This window comes from Dermacentor andersoni, chromosome 6 (genome assembly GCF_023375885.2).
Source record: "Dermacentor andersoni chromosome 6, qqDerAnde1_hic_scaffold, whole genome shotgun sequence".
NCBI lineage: Eukaryota > Metazoa > Arthropoda > Arachnida > Ixodida > Ixodidae > Dermacentor > Dermacentor andersoni.
In genome coordinates this window covers 23,293,312-23,309,843 of record NC_092819.1, presented here as the reverse complement: position 1 = coordinate 23,309,843, position 16,532 = coordinate 23,293,312, and the positions used below count along the sequence as shown (strand labels likewise).

At 42.8% G+C, this 16,532-nt stretch overlaps 1 protein-coding gene across 2 annotated transcripts in view; it reads left to right on the top strand.

Moving 5' to 3' along the window:
* The first annotated feature begins 243 nt into the window (after positions 1-243).
* IleRS (Isoleucyl-tRNA synthetase) overlaps positions 244-16,532 on the top strand; it is a 53,746-nt gene continuing 37,457 nt past the window's right edge. For both annotated transcript variants that reach the window (XM_050170076.3, XM_055065942.2), the window contains exons 1-12: positions 244-348; positions 709-847; positions 1,704-1,860; positions 2,194-2,313; positions 4,583-4,717; positions 5,975-6,059; positions 7,130-7,258; positions 9,027-9,114; positions 9,199-9,259; positions 14,683-14,778; positions 15,790-15,912; positions 16,114-16,304. In XM_050170076.3, coding sequence (XP_050026033.1) covers positions 732-847; positions 1,704-1,860; positions 2,194-2,313; positions 4,583-4,717; positions 5,975-6,059; positions 7,130-7,258; positions 9,027-9,114; positions 9,199-9,259; positions 14,683-14,778; positions 15,790-15,912; positions 16,114-16,304 — 1,301 coding nt within the window. In that variant the 5' untranslated portion in view covers positions 244-348; positions 709-731. The remainder of the gene's footprint in view (positions 349-708; positions 848-1,703; positions 1,861-2,193; positions 2,314-4,582; positions 4,718-5,974; positions 6,060-7,129; positions 7,259-9,026; positions 9,115-9,198; positions 9,260-14,682; positions 14,779-15,789; positions 15,913-16,113; positions 16,305-16,532) is intronic.

Below are 16,532 nucleotides of genomic sequence, written 5' to 3'. Positions count from 1 at the left end.
AAATTGGCGGGCTTTCAAAACCCGAATCTGACCTGCGAAGTGCGAACCACCGCACTCAAACAAATTCCATCAATATAAATTTTTGCATAAAAAATTTAACGGCAAAGTTTAAGCTATAACTTCGTAAATTATAAAACTGGAATTTACGATGTAATGGCCGTGCGTAACTACGCGACCAACGCAACTGCGTGGTACATGCGCGGTACGACTCGGCCCGGCTGGCTCGGTCTTCGGCTTGTGTGTCTAGGCTCTATGTCTAGGCTCTGACTCCTGCTGACACCGGCGCGGCCGGGACGTGTTTGCTGCGATAGTGCGCTTTTCATTCATTGGGTTTTCGCCTGCGCTCAAGTAAGTCTGCGATTGACTACTATCACAGTGGTCACTCTTGGGATTGACAATTCCGTGCGCGTTCCTAAAACCGGTGTTGCGGTTAGCCTTTCACTTCTCTCTTGTCTTTAACTGAAGGAGCACGAGGACCGCGACTGGGTCACATCGCGTGGCCGTCAAGACATTGTGTTGGGAGCGGCCGTGAGATAATCGCTGTCGATTGTCCGCCAGTGCCCACTACGCGAAATGCCACGCGAAGCGGTCCGCGCAGTGCGCGCGCCGTGATTCCCCGCTTTCACGAGCTGTGGACACCGGTTTTCGGTGACTACTACGCTGACAAAGTTGCATCACTCGCTTTTCCCTATGCCGTCCGTTTTCCAGATCCCTTCCGAGCGAGGACAGGGATGCAGCAAGTTCCAGAAAACGTCAACTTCTCGGCTGAGGAAGAGACTATCCTCAAGCTTTGGAAGGAGATTGACGCGTTTCAGACGAGTCTGAAACTTTCCAAATCCCGACCAAGGTATGTGGTCGTCCGCCGCATCACGCTTCGGCCACCGTGGCACGTTTGTGAGCGAGCCTTGAAACTGCTGCGCAGTACGCGGACTTCCCGACTTGTCATACAAAGAAACATGACCCGCCTATATTACGCAGCTTGAGGGCTTTTATGTAAGTTTTCTGTGATTAAGGTTTGATACGAAAAATATAATTTGCCGTCGTTAGCTCGCTGTATGTATCCATTGTGGAGTTGAAAAGCTGTGTTATTCTGTGGATTAAAGTTTAACATTTCGGGCCGTATACCCCTACCACACGGACAATTTTGATCCTCATTGATGTTTACCAGCATTTAACATATGGACCGTAATCGAAACGGGAAGTGCGAGTATAGCTGAATCGAAGTGAAGGGTGGAGGCGGGCATGCTTTGCCAAATATGCATTCAGTTCGGTCACCATAGACTCAGGTGCGCTAGACAATGTCCGTGTTACAGAACAATAAAAAAAATTGGTGTTGAGCAATCTGTTGTGATTATAATTCTACCACTGATAAACCTTTCTCAAAAGTTTTCATTTTGTGAATTGTGATTTGGAACCGACCAATATGGACATACCGAATTATACCGATGTCACGTCAGGATCGGAATTCTCGACCGCGATTGGCTCCCTCCCGCAGCTTGCGCAAAGGAGGCAGTTATCGAAACATTCGATACCGATCGGGCTCAATCGCGATCGAAAGGGCGCCGTGTGACACCCGTATTACAAAAGTTTAGGATTGTTCTTGGGATATCTCAGAGTCATTTCGCCTTGATTTCTGGCGCCAGCAGCTAGATTAAAGTGATTCAGGTGAGCCTCTAAGCTTATTTCTATTTCTGTTTTTCTAGGTACTCATTTTTTGATGGCCCACCATTTGCAACTGGATTACCACATTATGGGCACATATTAGCAGGCACTATTAAGGACATCGTGACAAGATTTGCACACCAGTCTGGCTTTTATGTTGAACGCCGTTTTGGTTGGGACTGCCATGGGCTGCCTGTGGTAAGTTTTGTATTCCCGTTACTTTTGTTTCATCTTTGAACATTAACACACTGGCTTGTATGTACCACAGGCAGTAGCAAATGCTAAGTGTCTTGTGCATCACTGTTTGTTTCATATGCTTTTTTATCATGCCTAAATGTGTGATTGCAGGTCTATGAATACACTTTGCTAAATCTTTGTAAGCACATAAGTGCCCTACTGGCATGATTTTTTACAAGCTCTCATTAGTTGCTATTGGTTAGAGAATCATATGAGTGTTGTCTCTGTCTGGTTTTGCAGCAAGAATGTCATCTTCACATTCCAGGTAATTTACTTTCTCTTTCTGTTCTTTAGGAATACGAGATTGACAAAGCCCTTGGTATCAAAGGTCCCGATGATGTAAAAAAGCTGGGGATAGAGAACTACAATGCTGAGTGCCGAAAGATCGTCATGCGGTATTCTGAAGAATGGGAGGTAAGCATTGCTTTTATGTTTTGGTAGTCTGCTTTGCCAGAGGGTGCCATCTTAATAACCTTCTACTCTCACAGCTTGCTGGAACCAGTTGACCTAAAGCAATCTCTCCTTCAGTCGCATCATTCATTGAACTTGCTGCTACAAGCCATGTCTCTTTTGTTAATAAGTCGTCTTTCTTTCCTTTTCTTTTTTTAAAATTAAATTTATATAGGGAGAATGTGCCTCTGCGAGGTGCCGACTACTCTTCTGTTCCTATGTGCATGATAGAAATAGAAACACTTTGCAAAGAATTAAGCCATAGTGATACAAAAAGCACTTAAGGGAAAATTCTTGCAAATGGTTGCAAGTTGTAATGCAGCTATGTGCCAGAATACAGGTTCAGAGCCATTCACACAAAAAAAAATTAAAATGAACTCTTTTTAAGGATTTCAATGTTCTGTAAGGGGTGGTTGAAATCAATGCAGAGCCCATAACTACAGTGCTCCATGAGACCAAAGTAGTTTTGGGATGTAAAAGCCATGGATCATTCAGCATGTGAATGTATTATTGTTGACCAGCTCAACATCAGTCAATTCTGTATTTCATGTGGGGATGCATATAGTTTGCTGCAGTAGTTTGTTGTACAAGTGAGCTCCAGCTGAACAGCATTGCTGTGCTATGTGGTGTATGTTTGTTGCTTCATATGCAGTTTGCACGTACACATCCATTACTTTATTGAAGAATCTTTGTGCAACCATTTCCTTTTAGATACGGTTCTATTTCTAAAGGCAAGCACGACACATCGCTTTCTAGCCACAAACCTACTTTTGAAGGCCAAGCCAAATTGTTTAGCTTTATATATCAGTTGACTGCACTGCAAATAAAGATAGCTTTATAATTCCTCCTTAGCCATGCCGCAGTGTCTATGCCATTCAATGCTGAGGAAAGGGTTACAAGAACAAGGCCATGGGAACTCAAAAGGTGCTCACGTGCTAAGATATTGAAAAAGTTCAAACAGCTCCAAACAGCTGAAATTAATCCTGAGCCTACCATAAAAGAATTTACATGCGGCTGAAGTGTGGTTTTGGGAAGTAAAAGCCGAGCTTCATTCAGCTTTATTTAGTGTCAAAGCCCATTCCATGCAAAGCAGTCTTCCCACTTATATCACAGGCTTTAGGGTTGCATATGCAGGGCATCAGGCAGGGAGATACTATCTCTCCAATGCTATTAATGGTGTGTTTACAGGCGGTATTCTGAGACCTGGATTGTGAAGAATTGGGGATAAGAGTTAATGGAGAATGCCTTAGTAACTTGCGATTGGCGGATGATATTGCCTTGCTTAGTAACTCGGGGGACCAATTGCAATGCATGCTCACTGACCTGGAGAGGCAAAGCAGAAGAGTCGGTCTAAAAATTAATCTGCAGAAAACGAAAGTAATGTTTAACAATGTTGGAAGAGAACAGTAAGGCACTGGAACTGGTAAGGGAATACATCTACTTAAGGCAGGCAGTGACCGCGGATCCGAATCATGAGACTGAAATAATCAGAAGAAGAATGGGCTGGGGTGCCTTTGGCGGGCATTCTCAGATCATGAACAGCAGGTTGCCATTATCCCTCAAAAGAAAAGTGTATAACTGCTGTGTCTTACCAGTACTCACCTACGGGGCAGAAACCTGGAGGCCTACGAAAAGGGTTGTACTTAAATTGAGGACGACGCAATGAGCTATGGAAAGAAGAATGATGGGTGTAACATTAAGCGATAAGAAAAGAGCAGATTGGGTGAGGGAACAAACGCGAGTTATTGACATCTTAGTTGAAATCAAGAAAAAGAAATGGGCATGGGCAGGGCATGTAGTGATGAGGAGGGAAGATAACCGATTGTCATTAAGGGTTACAGACTGGATTCAAGAGAAGCGTAGCAGGGGGCAGCAGAAAGTTAGGCGGGCGGATGAGATTAAGAAGTTTGCAGGGACAACATGGCCACAATTAGCACATGACCGGGGTAGTTGGAGAAGTGTGGGAAAGGCCTTTGCCCTGCAGTCGGCGTAGCCATGCTGCTGCTGCTGCTGATGATGATGATGATGCAGTACAGAGGATAGCAAAGTGATGTCATGTGTTTGACCTTGTTAACAATAATGGCCACTTGTAACAATAGTAGGAACATAGCTGTTTCGTTCCTTGCAATTTTTTTAGTTGTGATTGACTGTTGTAACACTCGTGGTACAAGGAATGTGCACTGTGTTGTGTGGCAGAAAGTTGAGTGGTCACTGCAACTTCTGTACTTTTCAGACCATTGTCACAAGAATGGGACGTTGGATAGACTTCAAAAATGACTACAAGACAATGTACCCTTGGTTTATGGAGTCTGTGTGGTTTATCTTCAAGCAGCTGTACAACAAGGGCCTTGTCTACAAGGGAGTCAAGGCAAGCCTGCTCTATTATTCATGCTCAGTGAACTGCTTATGATGTGCCTGGCAGCTGCTGTGTGAGGTTTCAAATCAAATTGTCTAGAGGAGGCGAATTTTACTGCAATTTAGTGGCTATCTTTCTCGCTAGCATTGTCATGCTGAGCTGCTTTAAGATATCAGACCTTCCTTGATGCAAAGGGCTAGATTGAAGCGAGAAGCTTGTCTTCTTCTGGCACATCTGTCACACTTTCATTGTTTGAAGCCACTAATACATGTGAGATTAGACACACATCTACCATGCTGCTGCTGAGCCAAAGGCAGTTCAAATTTGTTTCTTGCAGCTGTGATTCATTATGCTTCATTTGACAAGTTGCTGATGTAAATTTGAATGCAAACAACAGACTAGAGTAAGCATTCTAATGTGCTCCTTACATTACATGTACATTTAGAACACTGGTAAAAATTACTGATAAAATCCACTGGCTGGCTTCAGCATTGAGTGCATAGCTTCCTCATACCTAGACATAATGTCAAAGTAGCAAGGACTGTCATGGCATTAACAGAAATTACAGTGGATCAGGGTGAAGTTAGTCTGTTGCTCCCAAACTTTTGGGCTGTGAACTCCCAATTATGGTGCTAAGAGAGATGGACCCCTCCACCTCATGTTTTTCTGTTAGATTTTACTTCCCTCTGTTCACGAAAAGGGGGGGGGGGGGGGCGAAGATCAAGGCCAGAACTAGGAGGCATGCACACATACAGCCGCCACCGGCTGTGTGTGTGTCTCCTTCTGGTCCTGTGTCTTGGTTTTCACTTTAAACATGAAGCAACTGGCCTAGCAATTCATTCTTGAATAGGTGCTGAGAGCTGGAAATCTCAACTCCTGTGTAATGAAATTCAGTTACATTTTCTGTTGTCATCATTATTATTATCCGTGTGTTTTATGGGACGCTTGATAGATTTGATAATAGAAAATTGAAAATTTTTGTGATCATGCACGAAGTTACATCATTGGTTTGCAGCAACGAATAATTTGATAAAGCTTGATGATGGCTCTGCTGGAGAAGCATTGGAGGAGTACTGGTGCAATCGACTAAAATAAAGTGACAAGTCAGTGTAACATAACATTTATCTCACTTTTTCTTTTTTTATTCACTTGTCTACTAGCCACTGGCTTTTGCTGTGAAGAAGGGTAGTGATCTTGTGCATAATTCTGATGTTCTCTTAGTTTTGTTTGGAGTTCTGCCCTAATTCTTTGTGTATTTGCCAATACCAGGTTATGCCTTACTCAACAGCCTGCAACACACCCCTATCCAACTTTGAGTCAGGCCAAAACTACAAAGAAGTTGTGGATCCTGCAGGTATGCTTGAACTGTTTTGTGTGGTTATGTTTTTTTGAGCAACAGCTTGCAGAGAGAGAGAGAGAGAGGCTCTTTATAAGAAAAACGAATTTTTGCTGGTGTGTATACAACCACTGGCATGCTACTCTGTATAGGGGCAGTGGATTGGATCAAACGATTCAAAAGAAGACATAAAAAAAGATATGAAATGCGCAGTGGCTCTGGCATTCTACTATTGAGTATCAAGTCACAGGTTCAAATGCCAGTCGTGGTTACTGCATTTCCGTGGGGGCAAAATGCAAGCACTTGTTTACTTATAAACCACATAAAGCCAACTGACAATGAAGCCAAGGAAAGTATTGGAGTAATTAACAGTGGTTGAAATTGGAATGTAGAAAAAAAATGAAGAAATGGGAAATGACAGTGGACGAAAAGATGACTTGTTGCTGGTGGGGGCGAAACCTGCAACCTCCGCATTAAGCATGCGTTGCACTACAAATCGTGCTACGGCGATGGCTATCAATTCGTCCACTAATTTGGGTATTTATGTTTACTAGATTTAGCCCTAGGAGTGCAACGCACATGTAATGTGGAGGTTGTGGGTTTGGCTTTCATTGGTGACAAGTTTTATCTTTTCGTCCACTTTTATTTCCCTTTTCTTCATTATTTTCTACATTACAATTTCAACCACAGCTTATTTCCCTCATGCTTTCCTTGGCTTCGTTGTCTGTTGGCTTTATGTGGTGACGATTAACAAAATCGAGCCGCGCGGATCCCCTTCTTCTCTTGTTATAGTATTTGGTGCACAATAACTAACGCAGGTGATTGAAATTATAATCTGTAGTCCTCCACTACAGCATCTTGTGTAGTCCCAGTGCTACTTTGGCGCATTAAACCCCAAGTTAGTCTTCTCAGTAAATTGAAATGGGGTTGCATTTCGAAGCTTTTACTGCTGCACTGTTTTACTTGGGCACGGTGTTTCAATTCTATGTGAATGCAACAGTTTGCACGGTATTTGCAGACACTTAATTGCCAGACCATTAAAGTATCTTTTGAGTTTTGTTTATTTCTTACCCGCTGTGCTTTTTTAGTGATCGTCAATTTTCCACTCGATGATGAGCCCAATGTTTCCATGATTGCGTGGACAACAACACCCTGGACACTTCCCAGCAATCTGGCTTTGTGTGTCAACCCAGAAATGATCTACGTCAAGCTGAAAGGTTAGTAACCTGTGGCTAAATATACAGTCCACGTCCATTAATTCAACCCTGATGGGACCATTGAAGTTGATCGAATTATCTGGCAGGTTGAATTAAGCAAGCTTTGTAAAAATGCCAGAACACCTCTGAATCAAAGGAGCATCCACTTAAACTACCATAGAAATGAGATTTAAGTTCCTAAACAAAGTAGAAATCTAACACACACCTGATTTTTTAGCAAGAAAATGGCTGAGTGTCCAACTTGTGTTGCACAATGGTGGCCACTTTCCTAAAGTCAGCTTCGTCACAATATATGCATATTATGTGATGAAGTGTAGGAATTTCGCAAAGGGGGCTTTAAGTTTCGTGTCTGATTGCAACGTGCACGCAACCTGTGGCCCAATGTCTCAGAGAAAAAAAAATGTGGGTTAGGCTTGGGGGAATGCCATAATCAGACATTGTGAGCCACTGTTATTGCGGGAAATCCTCTTTACACTGGCTGAAAATGGGCCTTTTTGATGGGAGGCGATGTGTGTTCAACGCAATCACTGTTTCCTAAGTTCCGACGAGACGGACACTGCTAGTAACAGGGTTGCTATTGGGGTCACCATAGAGGTCAGGTGCGTGCATGCTGACTGGTCAAGTTCAAGTTATTTGTTGAAAAACAATTTTAGGATCAAAATAAGTTTCGGCCCATAGAAATGCGTGAGCACTAGCTGGGAACTTTGGTCAGTATCGAAATTACTGAAAAATGTGATTAACTGGAGTCAAATTAACGGAAGTCTATTGTATCTGGTGCCTCTTAAAGCTATGTGAAATGGGGATCTTCCCCTTAACCTTATCTCTTAAACAGTCCTTGCACAGGTTCTTGGCTTTCATACTTGCCCTCTAAGCTTTCCGCACTTCCATGACAAAAAGAGGTACAACCAAACTTGCCTTTCTTATGTTTAGGCTTTATAATGGTTGTGATCAACAACAACAAAAAAGATGCCTTTCGATTCTTCTTATCTGCACTCGTGGACACGCAACAACTCGCGAGTGGCAACGATAGTAGCCACGTTTATACTGATACATTAGAAGTGTACCCTATTCATACGCCGACGCTTGTAACACACCTAAGATATTTGCCCACCCTTAGCGGAAACGTGTCGTATTAGGATAGTAGTGAATACAGATGCCGCAGTTTCCGCAGCATGCCGGCCGTGTTTCTATGTCACTGGCAGCTAAGCGCGCCCATTTGTTTCTGTCCCCTCAAAGTGGACATGGCTACGTTATTGCCGCAAACTTGCTGATATTAACAATATTATTCATTACTGATACAGAAGAAACTGTTTCAATGCACGTAATGTACTCACGAGAAGAAAAAAAATCTGGTTCGGCACATTCGGTTTGCTCCGCCGGCCGCCATATTTGTTTTGGTGTCCCGCACTACATACAGCGGCAGCCGCCTATTTGTTGACCTGTGGTCATCCCGCAGCAAACGCGGGATGAAAAAATTTGTTTTTCTTCTCGCGGGAAATTTTACCTGCGTAATGATCTCGCCCTTGAATTTGCGTCAATTTTTTTGACAAAAAAGTGCGATCATTATGCGAGTAAATACAGTATTTGGCTTGCGAATTAGTCTTATAACTCAACCTGAACATCCACGAGTTTGTTGTGCAAGACAGTTTTATAAATCTCACGGAACTATGTTAATGTTTTCTTTAAGTAGCTGCATTACATGGGTCATAAAAGCAGTGACATGATGTTTAACTGCTACTCTCAACCAATGCATTTATCTTTTACTCAGACAACAGCACTGGGAAAGTTTATATAATGATGGAAGCACGGCTAGACATCCTATACAAGAAACCAGAAGAGTACGCCATCTTAGAAAGGCAAGTTTATATTTATGACATCATGCTCACATTTGTGTGTTATAAACGCTTTTCATAATATTTAATTTCCCTATACCTACACAGGTTCAAAGGCCGCACACTTGTTGGCAAGAAGTATGAGCCAATCTTCCCGTACTTTCAACAGGTATGTTTTCAGTGAAGGTTTTTGTTTATTTTAACACAATGATGTCTTCAAAAATAATGATTTGTGTTGTGTACTGCTTGTCGTGCTTGATTCAGTCAGATTGGTCTCCGATATTCATGTCAGACATGTGAGGTTGGATTGCTGGCTACTCCAAGGAATGTCAGTGTTTTGCAGCCTTGTTCTGAAATGATGTGCTGAAAGTACCCATTTTTGAAATACTCTGCAGTAGATGCACAGAGAATATACTCCATAAATACAGCACATTGGGGTGTTTTCTTTGTAGAAATGACGAGATAGTATTACCGCCCTTAGGAGTAAAGTTTAGTGCAACATTCATTGTGCCCGTCATCTGATGTTGCTCAAGATATATCACAGCGGTCATGAAAGGGAAAATTATCATCTTCCCGAATGTAGCATGAAGCTACAAAGGAAACCCATACAGGTTTCTCAGGTAAGAAAGCTTCGCAGTTGAGGAAAATTGGTCCTGGTCCTGGATTCGAACCTGGGACTGATGCCTTTCTGGCGTGGTTGCTCTACCATCTGAGCTAACCAGGAGGCTAGCATATCGCAGCGCCAGGGCTAAATAATTGTCAACTCAAAGCACAGAGGCACTGATTATGACAAGTCAGTTCTGCAGAAACACACAAGGTGGAGGAATGTACATGAAAGGGAAAAATGTGCATCCACACGAATGTAGCATGATGACAATCTTCCCTTTCATCACACTTCCTCCACCTTACGCAGAACTGATTCTGCAGAACTGATTTGTGATATACAGTGGACCCTTCGAAGTCCTTTTTTATTTTTTTTCGCCAAATGTGACCTCCCAGGGTCAAACGATTTTATTGCAGATTTAAAATCTTCAGACTGACCTATTCCAAAAAATATTTACCACAATTTCTTTAGAGTGACCATAAAGTGACAAAAAAATATTTTCCTTAGGTGAATATACATTGTTCACTCATAAATACAAATGGGCTTGCATAAATATTTCTAGTAAGAATAAAAATGTAGATACATTGAAATTGATAAATTCTGATTTGGCACTTTGGCAGTAGTCTGCATCGGAGGAATCACCGCTCCACACCCTTGCAGCAGAGCAACCAATGCACACACCCATAGCATAGCATAATCAAACCGTGTGCGTGAGCGCGCACAACAAAACTCTATGGTTGTCTGCCCGTCAGAAAAATGAAATGAGTTAGAAACTTGCAGTAATCCTTTGTCCCATCGTCACTGAGGAGCAATTAGTTAAAAAGCTTGAGAAAAGAAATGCAGGCGTGTCAGCATCGTTGGCATATGGTGACATCATTTGTATACACCAGGGCCGGCCTGTGAATAGGTGTAATCGCACTCATGTGAACAATAAACAAGCCAGCATCTAGTGGTAACCCTTTGAGAGCTTAGAAACCAGATAGAGATCAGTTTTTATTAGTTCAGTGAGCGGAAGCTGCTCCCGAGACAAAACGCAAACTAACCGCCATGCACTTAACCCTTTGACGTTCAATGACGTAAATATATGGCGCCGCGAACAAGTCTGAAAATGGTCGATGCCGTATATTTACGGTGCCATCTGTACGTTTAAAAAGCGTGCCAATTTCCTAACTTTTTCTTTTCTGTCATGTGCTGCCACTATGTGGGGATACAGGGAACTTTTTTCGCGCACCTCCCTCTCTCGGTTTTCGTTGCATGGTTTGTTTTAGTGCTAGTTTGCTCCCGCGCGTCTATATACTGCCGCTCGCGCTTTTTTGGCGAGCGGGCGGCTGTTTGGATTTTGTTTCGCAGGCGGTTTCAGCTTCTTGCACTTGCGAAAGTGATGGCTATCGTTACTAATCGCTCAAAGGGCGACCGCTTGTTTCTCGCTCGTTTAGTGCTCAATGGGGTGCGCATAGGAAGGATGCCACCATGCATGCGTTTCCGTTTCTCTTCTTTTTTTTTTTTTTTTTTTTTTTTTTTTTTTTTAAAGATTCGCGATAACTATTGGCCCTAGCTGGTTGGAGATAAGATGAAGATTAGTGAAAGTTTGTCACACGTGTTGCTTCTTTTGACGGGCACACAACCAAACAGTTTTCTTGAGTGCGCGCACCTAAGCAGTTCGATTACGCTATGGACGTACATATTAGTGTAAGAGCAGGAACATTTGAGACTTGCAAAATATTCTCGTGTGCGGATTTTCAAAGCCTTGAACTATGTGCATAAAAATGCATCAAATTTTTAATTCTGATAGGTTGGTTTCCTTTTTTATTGTTGTTATTCATGAATAAAGAGTGCATATATACCAACGCAAAATATTTTTGTCTCACTTCACGGTCACCCTAGAACAATTACGGTAAAATTTTTTCGAAATAAGTCCCTAAGAAGAATTGGAATCTGCAATAAAAAAATCGACCCTGGGCAGTCTCATATGGCGAAAAAAAATCGACCCTCAAGAGGTTAAGCACGCGCAGATGTGTGAGCAGTCGCTGCATTGCCACCCTAAAGAAACTGTGGAATGAAAACTGAGACTACAGAAGGGGAAAAAAAAAAGTTCCTTGTATCCACAGGGAGTGGGAGCACTTGCTGGGCAACAAAGAGTTGAATAATTGGCACGTTTCTAGAACATACAGACGGTGCTGTTAATATATGGCATCGACCATTTGGGACTTGTTTGTGGCGCCGTATATTTGTCTTTGACCCTCAAAGGGTTAAACCTTGATATAACAAAGTTGATAGAATCAGAAATTTGCTTCTTTATATTGAAATATTCTTATATTGAAATTTATATGGACCCTTTATGTAAATAAGTAGTCACCTGTGTATTTTTCTAATGTGGTGGAGGCTGCATAACTTTCCATATTATTGGGCAATCGGAAAAAGCAAATTTTAATGAGAATTAGTTTTGTTGAATTTGTAAATCAGTGATGAAAAATGGTTTTCACAGCGGCGGTACGAAGCAAAGCTAACTCTGCTTTTGCATCCTCTCTGCTCCCACAGCTGATAGTGTCTTCCACATTGGGACGACACTATCATGAAAAGTGCTGGTAGCAGGGAGTGAATGCTTGGTCTGCCTCTTGCTTCAGTTTCCTAAACTTAAGATTACGCTATCTCCAGAACTAACTGTGGGGGAAGACTGTGCACGGGATGCTGTGCCATCTCAGATTACATATAAAACGACACATAGGCTGTGTATGCGCTCAGCTGCGCTGACATCCATAAGTTGCCATGACCGCGCTAAAAAAAAAAGGAGACTCGTGCCAGCCTGCCCCTACCCCCATCGGTTGCATTTCAGCGAGCTTGCTACCCTTTCCCCTTGCTCGTGCGGGAAGTCTGCATTCATCTAACCACCAATCTTGTCGGCTCACTCTTGCATGTTTTCACTCACACCGATAGCATACGGTCTTATACGGCGATAAGGTCTTATCCTACTAGGACTTTATATGGAACATGACGCTGCTCTGCTTCAGGTGTCGTACGGCGTGCAATTTGAGAGGTGCGTTCGCAAGCAGCTGCATGTAAATTTCGGGGTGTTTACCAAAGAGGAAGACCGGGTATTCTCAGGCACTTTGAATAGTCTGGAAATACTTGGGGAGAACTCGGGGAATTATTGCTTTTATCCGGGAAAATTAGTTGTAATTTTATTGGAAGGGAACAAAAGTTGCAGTATTGCTGGCTCGAGTAACAGAGGAATCATAACAAATTGTCTTCGATGCCATGTCGTCGGCTGGATGAGTTGCCAGCATACAGTCAATGACCAACTTCCCGGACGCCTGATTTTCTGGATGCCCGATTTTTCGAACACGCCTGATGATTCGATGGCTTCACGGCACCACTACGTACCCCATAGAGTCAATGTTTGAGAACGTCTGAAATTTCGTACGCAAGAGCCCTTCGCTGTCTGATTTTCTGGACCTTTTGCCATGACCACAGAGCCAAAACGACATTAATCAAAGCCACCATTGCCGGCATTTTTATTATCTCGCTGCCTTGAACCGCTGCTCTTGCACGCAGATCCGCTGGCAGCCGTAGCCACCACTGCGGCAACGCTAGTCCTAGCTGCTTCGACGTTCGCTATTAAGTTTCTTGCCATTCAGTGCTGCGTTTTTCATTGAAAGAATTCACCGCTGTCAGCAATGGCTCCGACTCCGCCTTTGTTGTTCCCACGATTGGCTTCAAAGCTCGGAAAGCAGAATGCGTTGCATAATGCCAGTTCCCGAAAGTCCGCTTCGCCTCGATACGGCAATGTTACGCAGTGAAGCATAAGCATGGGACACAGTGCGTATTCCTTAATTATACACACGTGCACCTGCCGTCTCCTGTCTCAGTACGAGCACCGATATGCCTAGTAAGTGTACTAGCAGGCCTTCAGAACTCTTTCAGACATGCCTGTGGCAATTTGAGGCCTTGGGGGCAGTAAAAGGCATGCAATCATTTTTTCGGACGTTTTTGTGGCCCTGAGGGGGTCCGAAAAATCGGACGTTGACTGTACAACTGACCAGGAGGATGCTTCAAATAATCCATGCGGTGAATGTACGGCAGAAGGACGACTAGAACAGAAAGGACTGAGGCATGGAGGAATGAATGGAAAAGGAAGCTTGCCGCTGCTTCTTTGAAGGAGCTTGAGCTCAAAGAACAGTGTTGGCTCATGCCGAGATGCAGGTATTCCTTATCCGAACCAAAATAAACTTGACAGCAGGAAAATTGAGGCGTCGTGCACAGGTTGAGAGTATGTCAGGACAGTTGCGGTTGACTTGCCAGCTGCTAAGAGAGAATCTCACTTGTGACAAAATTTGGGCCTCGTACCAATGAGCTTGCTCAGCTGATAGAAATTGCTCATATTCGAAATTATTTGCTTTTGTATGCATCTTCTTTTTATTTATATTTGAAAATGTTTGACTTGATTTGGAATGGGCTTTACCCTTTTTTTATTCCCCGAATATATTTTATTTCTTGCGCATTTTACTAACATTTTCCTTTGGTTTTCTTTTTGAATAAAATAAACAACACTTCTTACTATTCAAACTGAATTAAGTCATTGTTTTATATTTTAGCATGCTTACTAGAGAGTGACAGCATCGGGTGGCATGGTGTCAGCCCATTTTGACATAAAACGAAGTTCTGTGTCACTGGGGGAATTTTGCAAAAGCACTCGTGCAAAGCTTGGAAAACTCAGGAAATTTGGAAATTTCAACTTGGTAGACACCCTGAGTAATTCAAACATTTGATCATCTGCGTACGCAGAAGTTTCTATTTTTATAAACAGTTACCTTGCTATATCGAGAATTTTATACTGAAGTTCGTTATATCGAGGTTTAATGGTGTATTACAGCAGTCGGGCATTTAATTTCTACTGCAATGTTGGTAATATACTATGAGTTGTGCCTTTTCTTACTTTCTTTAATTTTCTTAGATGCTGTGAATTGTCATTTTCATCTTGTGTCTTCCAGTACAAATCCAGAGGTGCATTTAGAGTTTTCTGTGACAACTACGTCACTGCTGAGAGCGGAACAGGAGTCGTTCACCAAGCACCATATTTTGGTGAGGTACGTTCACCCAGATTGCAACACCCTTTTCACCCCCTTTATTTTCTTTCTTGCCTCGCCTTGATCGCAGCTGCAGCAGCACTAGCACGAATAGCACAGCAAAGGTCAGCTGTTATAGTTTAGCTAACATACTCCTCTTGCGTACAATTGGCACTAAAATTAAAAAAGTATAGGTGGGCTGTGCACAGAATTAGCCTTCAGATTCTGCTTCATGCCACTCTACTGCACATTGCTCTGAAGTTGCACAGATTTAAATGCAGGGTGTAGGAAGTGCAGGGGCAGGTTATAAGCGCAGAAATATGGTGCTTCGCTTCTGCTCTTCAGACTGTCCAGTCTTAGCTTGAGATGGCGTACTTTTTAGTAACTGTATTTCGTTTGTGCTTTCCATTAGCATTGTGAGGATCCAGTCGTGCGTGGAAACTTTTGCACGTACTTTTGGTCAGCACTGGACCCTTCTCAAAGCCACTTCCAGGATATTTATTAAATAAGTTTCTGAAGTTGGCCACGTGATTGTGAAACCATATGCCTTACTACTTTTCTTTTTCTACTCATTGTTCACCTCAATTATTGGGATTTAGCAGCTAAATTATGACTTGATGCAACTAGTTCATATACAACTAATTTATAAAGACGAGCACCTAGAAATATAATCAAACCAGCCTGAAGTATAACACAGAGCCACGGCTCTATTGATAGAAGGTTTGGGGACTTTGTGCGACTTACGTACAGTAAGGTCCACTCTAAAAGGGAACGCCATCAGTCTTACATAACTTCAGGAAGTCTACATTGCATTTAAAAGGAAATCAGCAGCTGACATGATGCATTAGGTATAATAAATTGATGAAAGGTGACGGCAGACAGCTTGCTGCCTAACCTAAGTAGTGATCGGTGTGGGTATTCTGATTTGATGTTCCCTTAGTAGTTGGTGTACCGTACATACAATCAACATCTCATGACGTATACCTGACTTCTCAATGACTGCCACTGTTTTCTTTCTGCATCACATACTAGGACGATTACAGAGTATGCCTCTCTCATGGGGCCATCACAAAAGAACAGGAAATTGTCTGTCCTGTGGATGCAAGTGGCAAGTTTGTTGCACCTGTGAAGGACTTTCTCGGACTATACGTCAAGGCAAGTGCCCTTCGGTGTCTTCTTACACTCTTATTCTCCGTTGATTAACAGAGAAAACTTGCCAATAAAGTAAGCATGTAAGGTATCCCAGCAGTGCTATGAGCAGGACTTGTTTGACTATGGACACCTTGCGATGCCTGGCAAGCTCTCGTATTGCTTTCTTGTTAAGAAACAATCATTGGTTTCTGTCTGCTCATGTAGGATGCTGACAAAGAGATCATCAAGAACCTCAAGAACCGTGGTCGTCTGGTAAACCACAGCACATCCAAGCACAGCTATCCATTCTGCTGGCGCTCAGACACACCGTTGATCTACCGTGCAGTGCCTTCCTGGTTTGTCAGAGTCGAACACATGCAGGAGGATCTGCTCAAGGCCAACTCCGAGACATACTGGTGAGCACAGCACACCTTGAATAATCTTGCCAAATTATTGTGTTGGGATAACTTGTCAGCACTACTCAGCATCAGTCGGGCTGGGGATTTTGCTGTGAACAGCATTTATCTGCTAAGTAGGCAGGTCATGTTAATTTTGATCACACTTTGCTTTATACATGGCACAACGTAATGTAAGAATGATATCCATTCTGGGATCTTGCCAGTGACATTGTGTTTTAGAGCTGA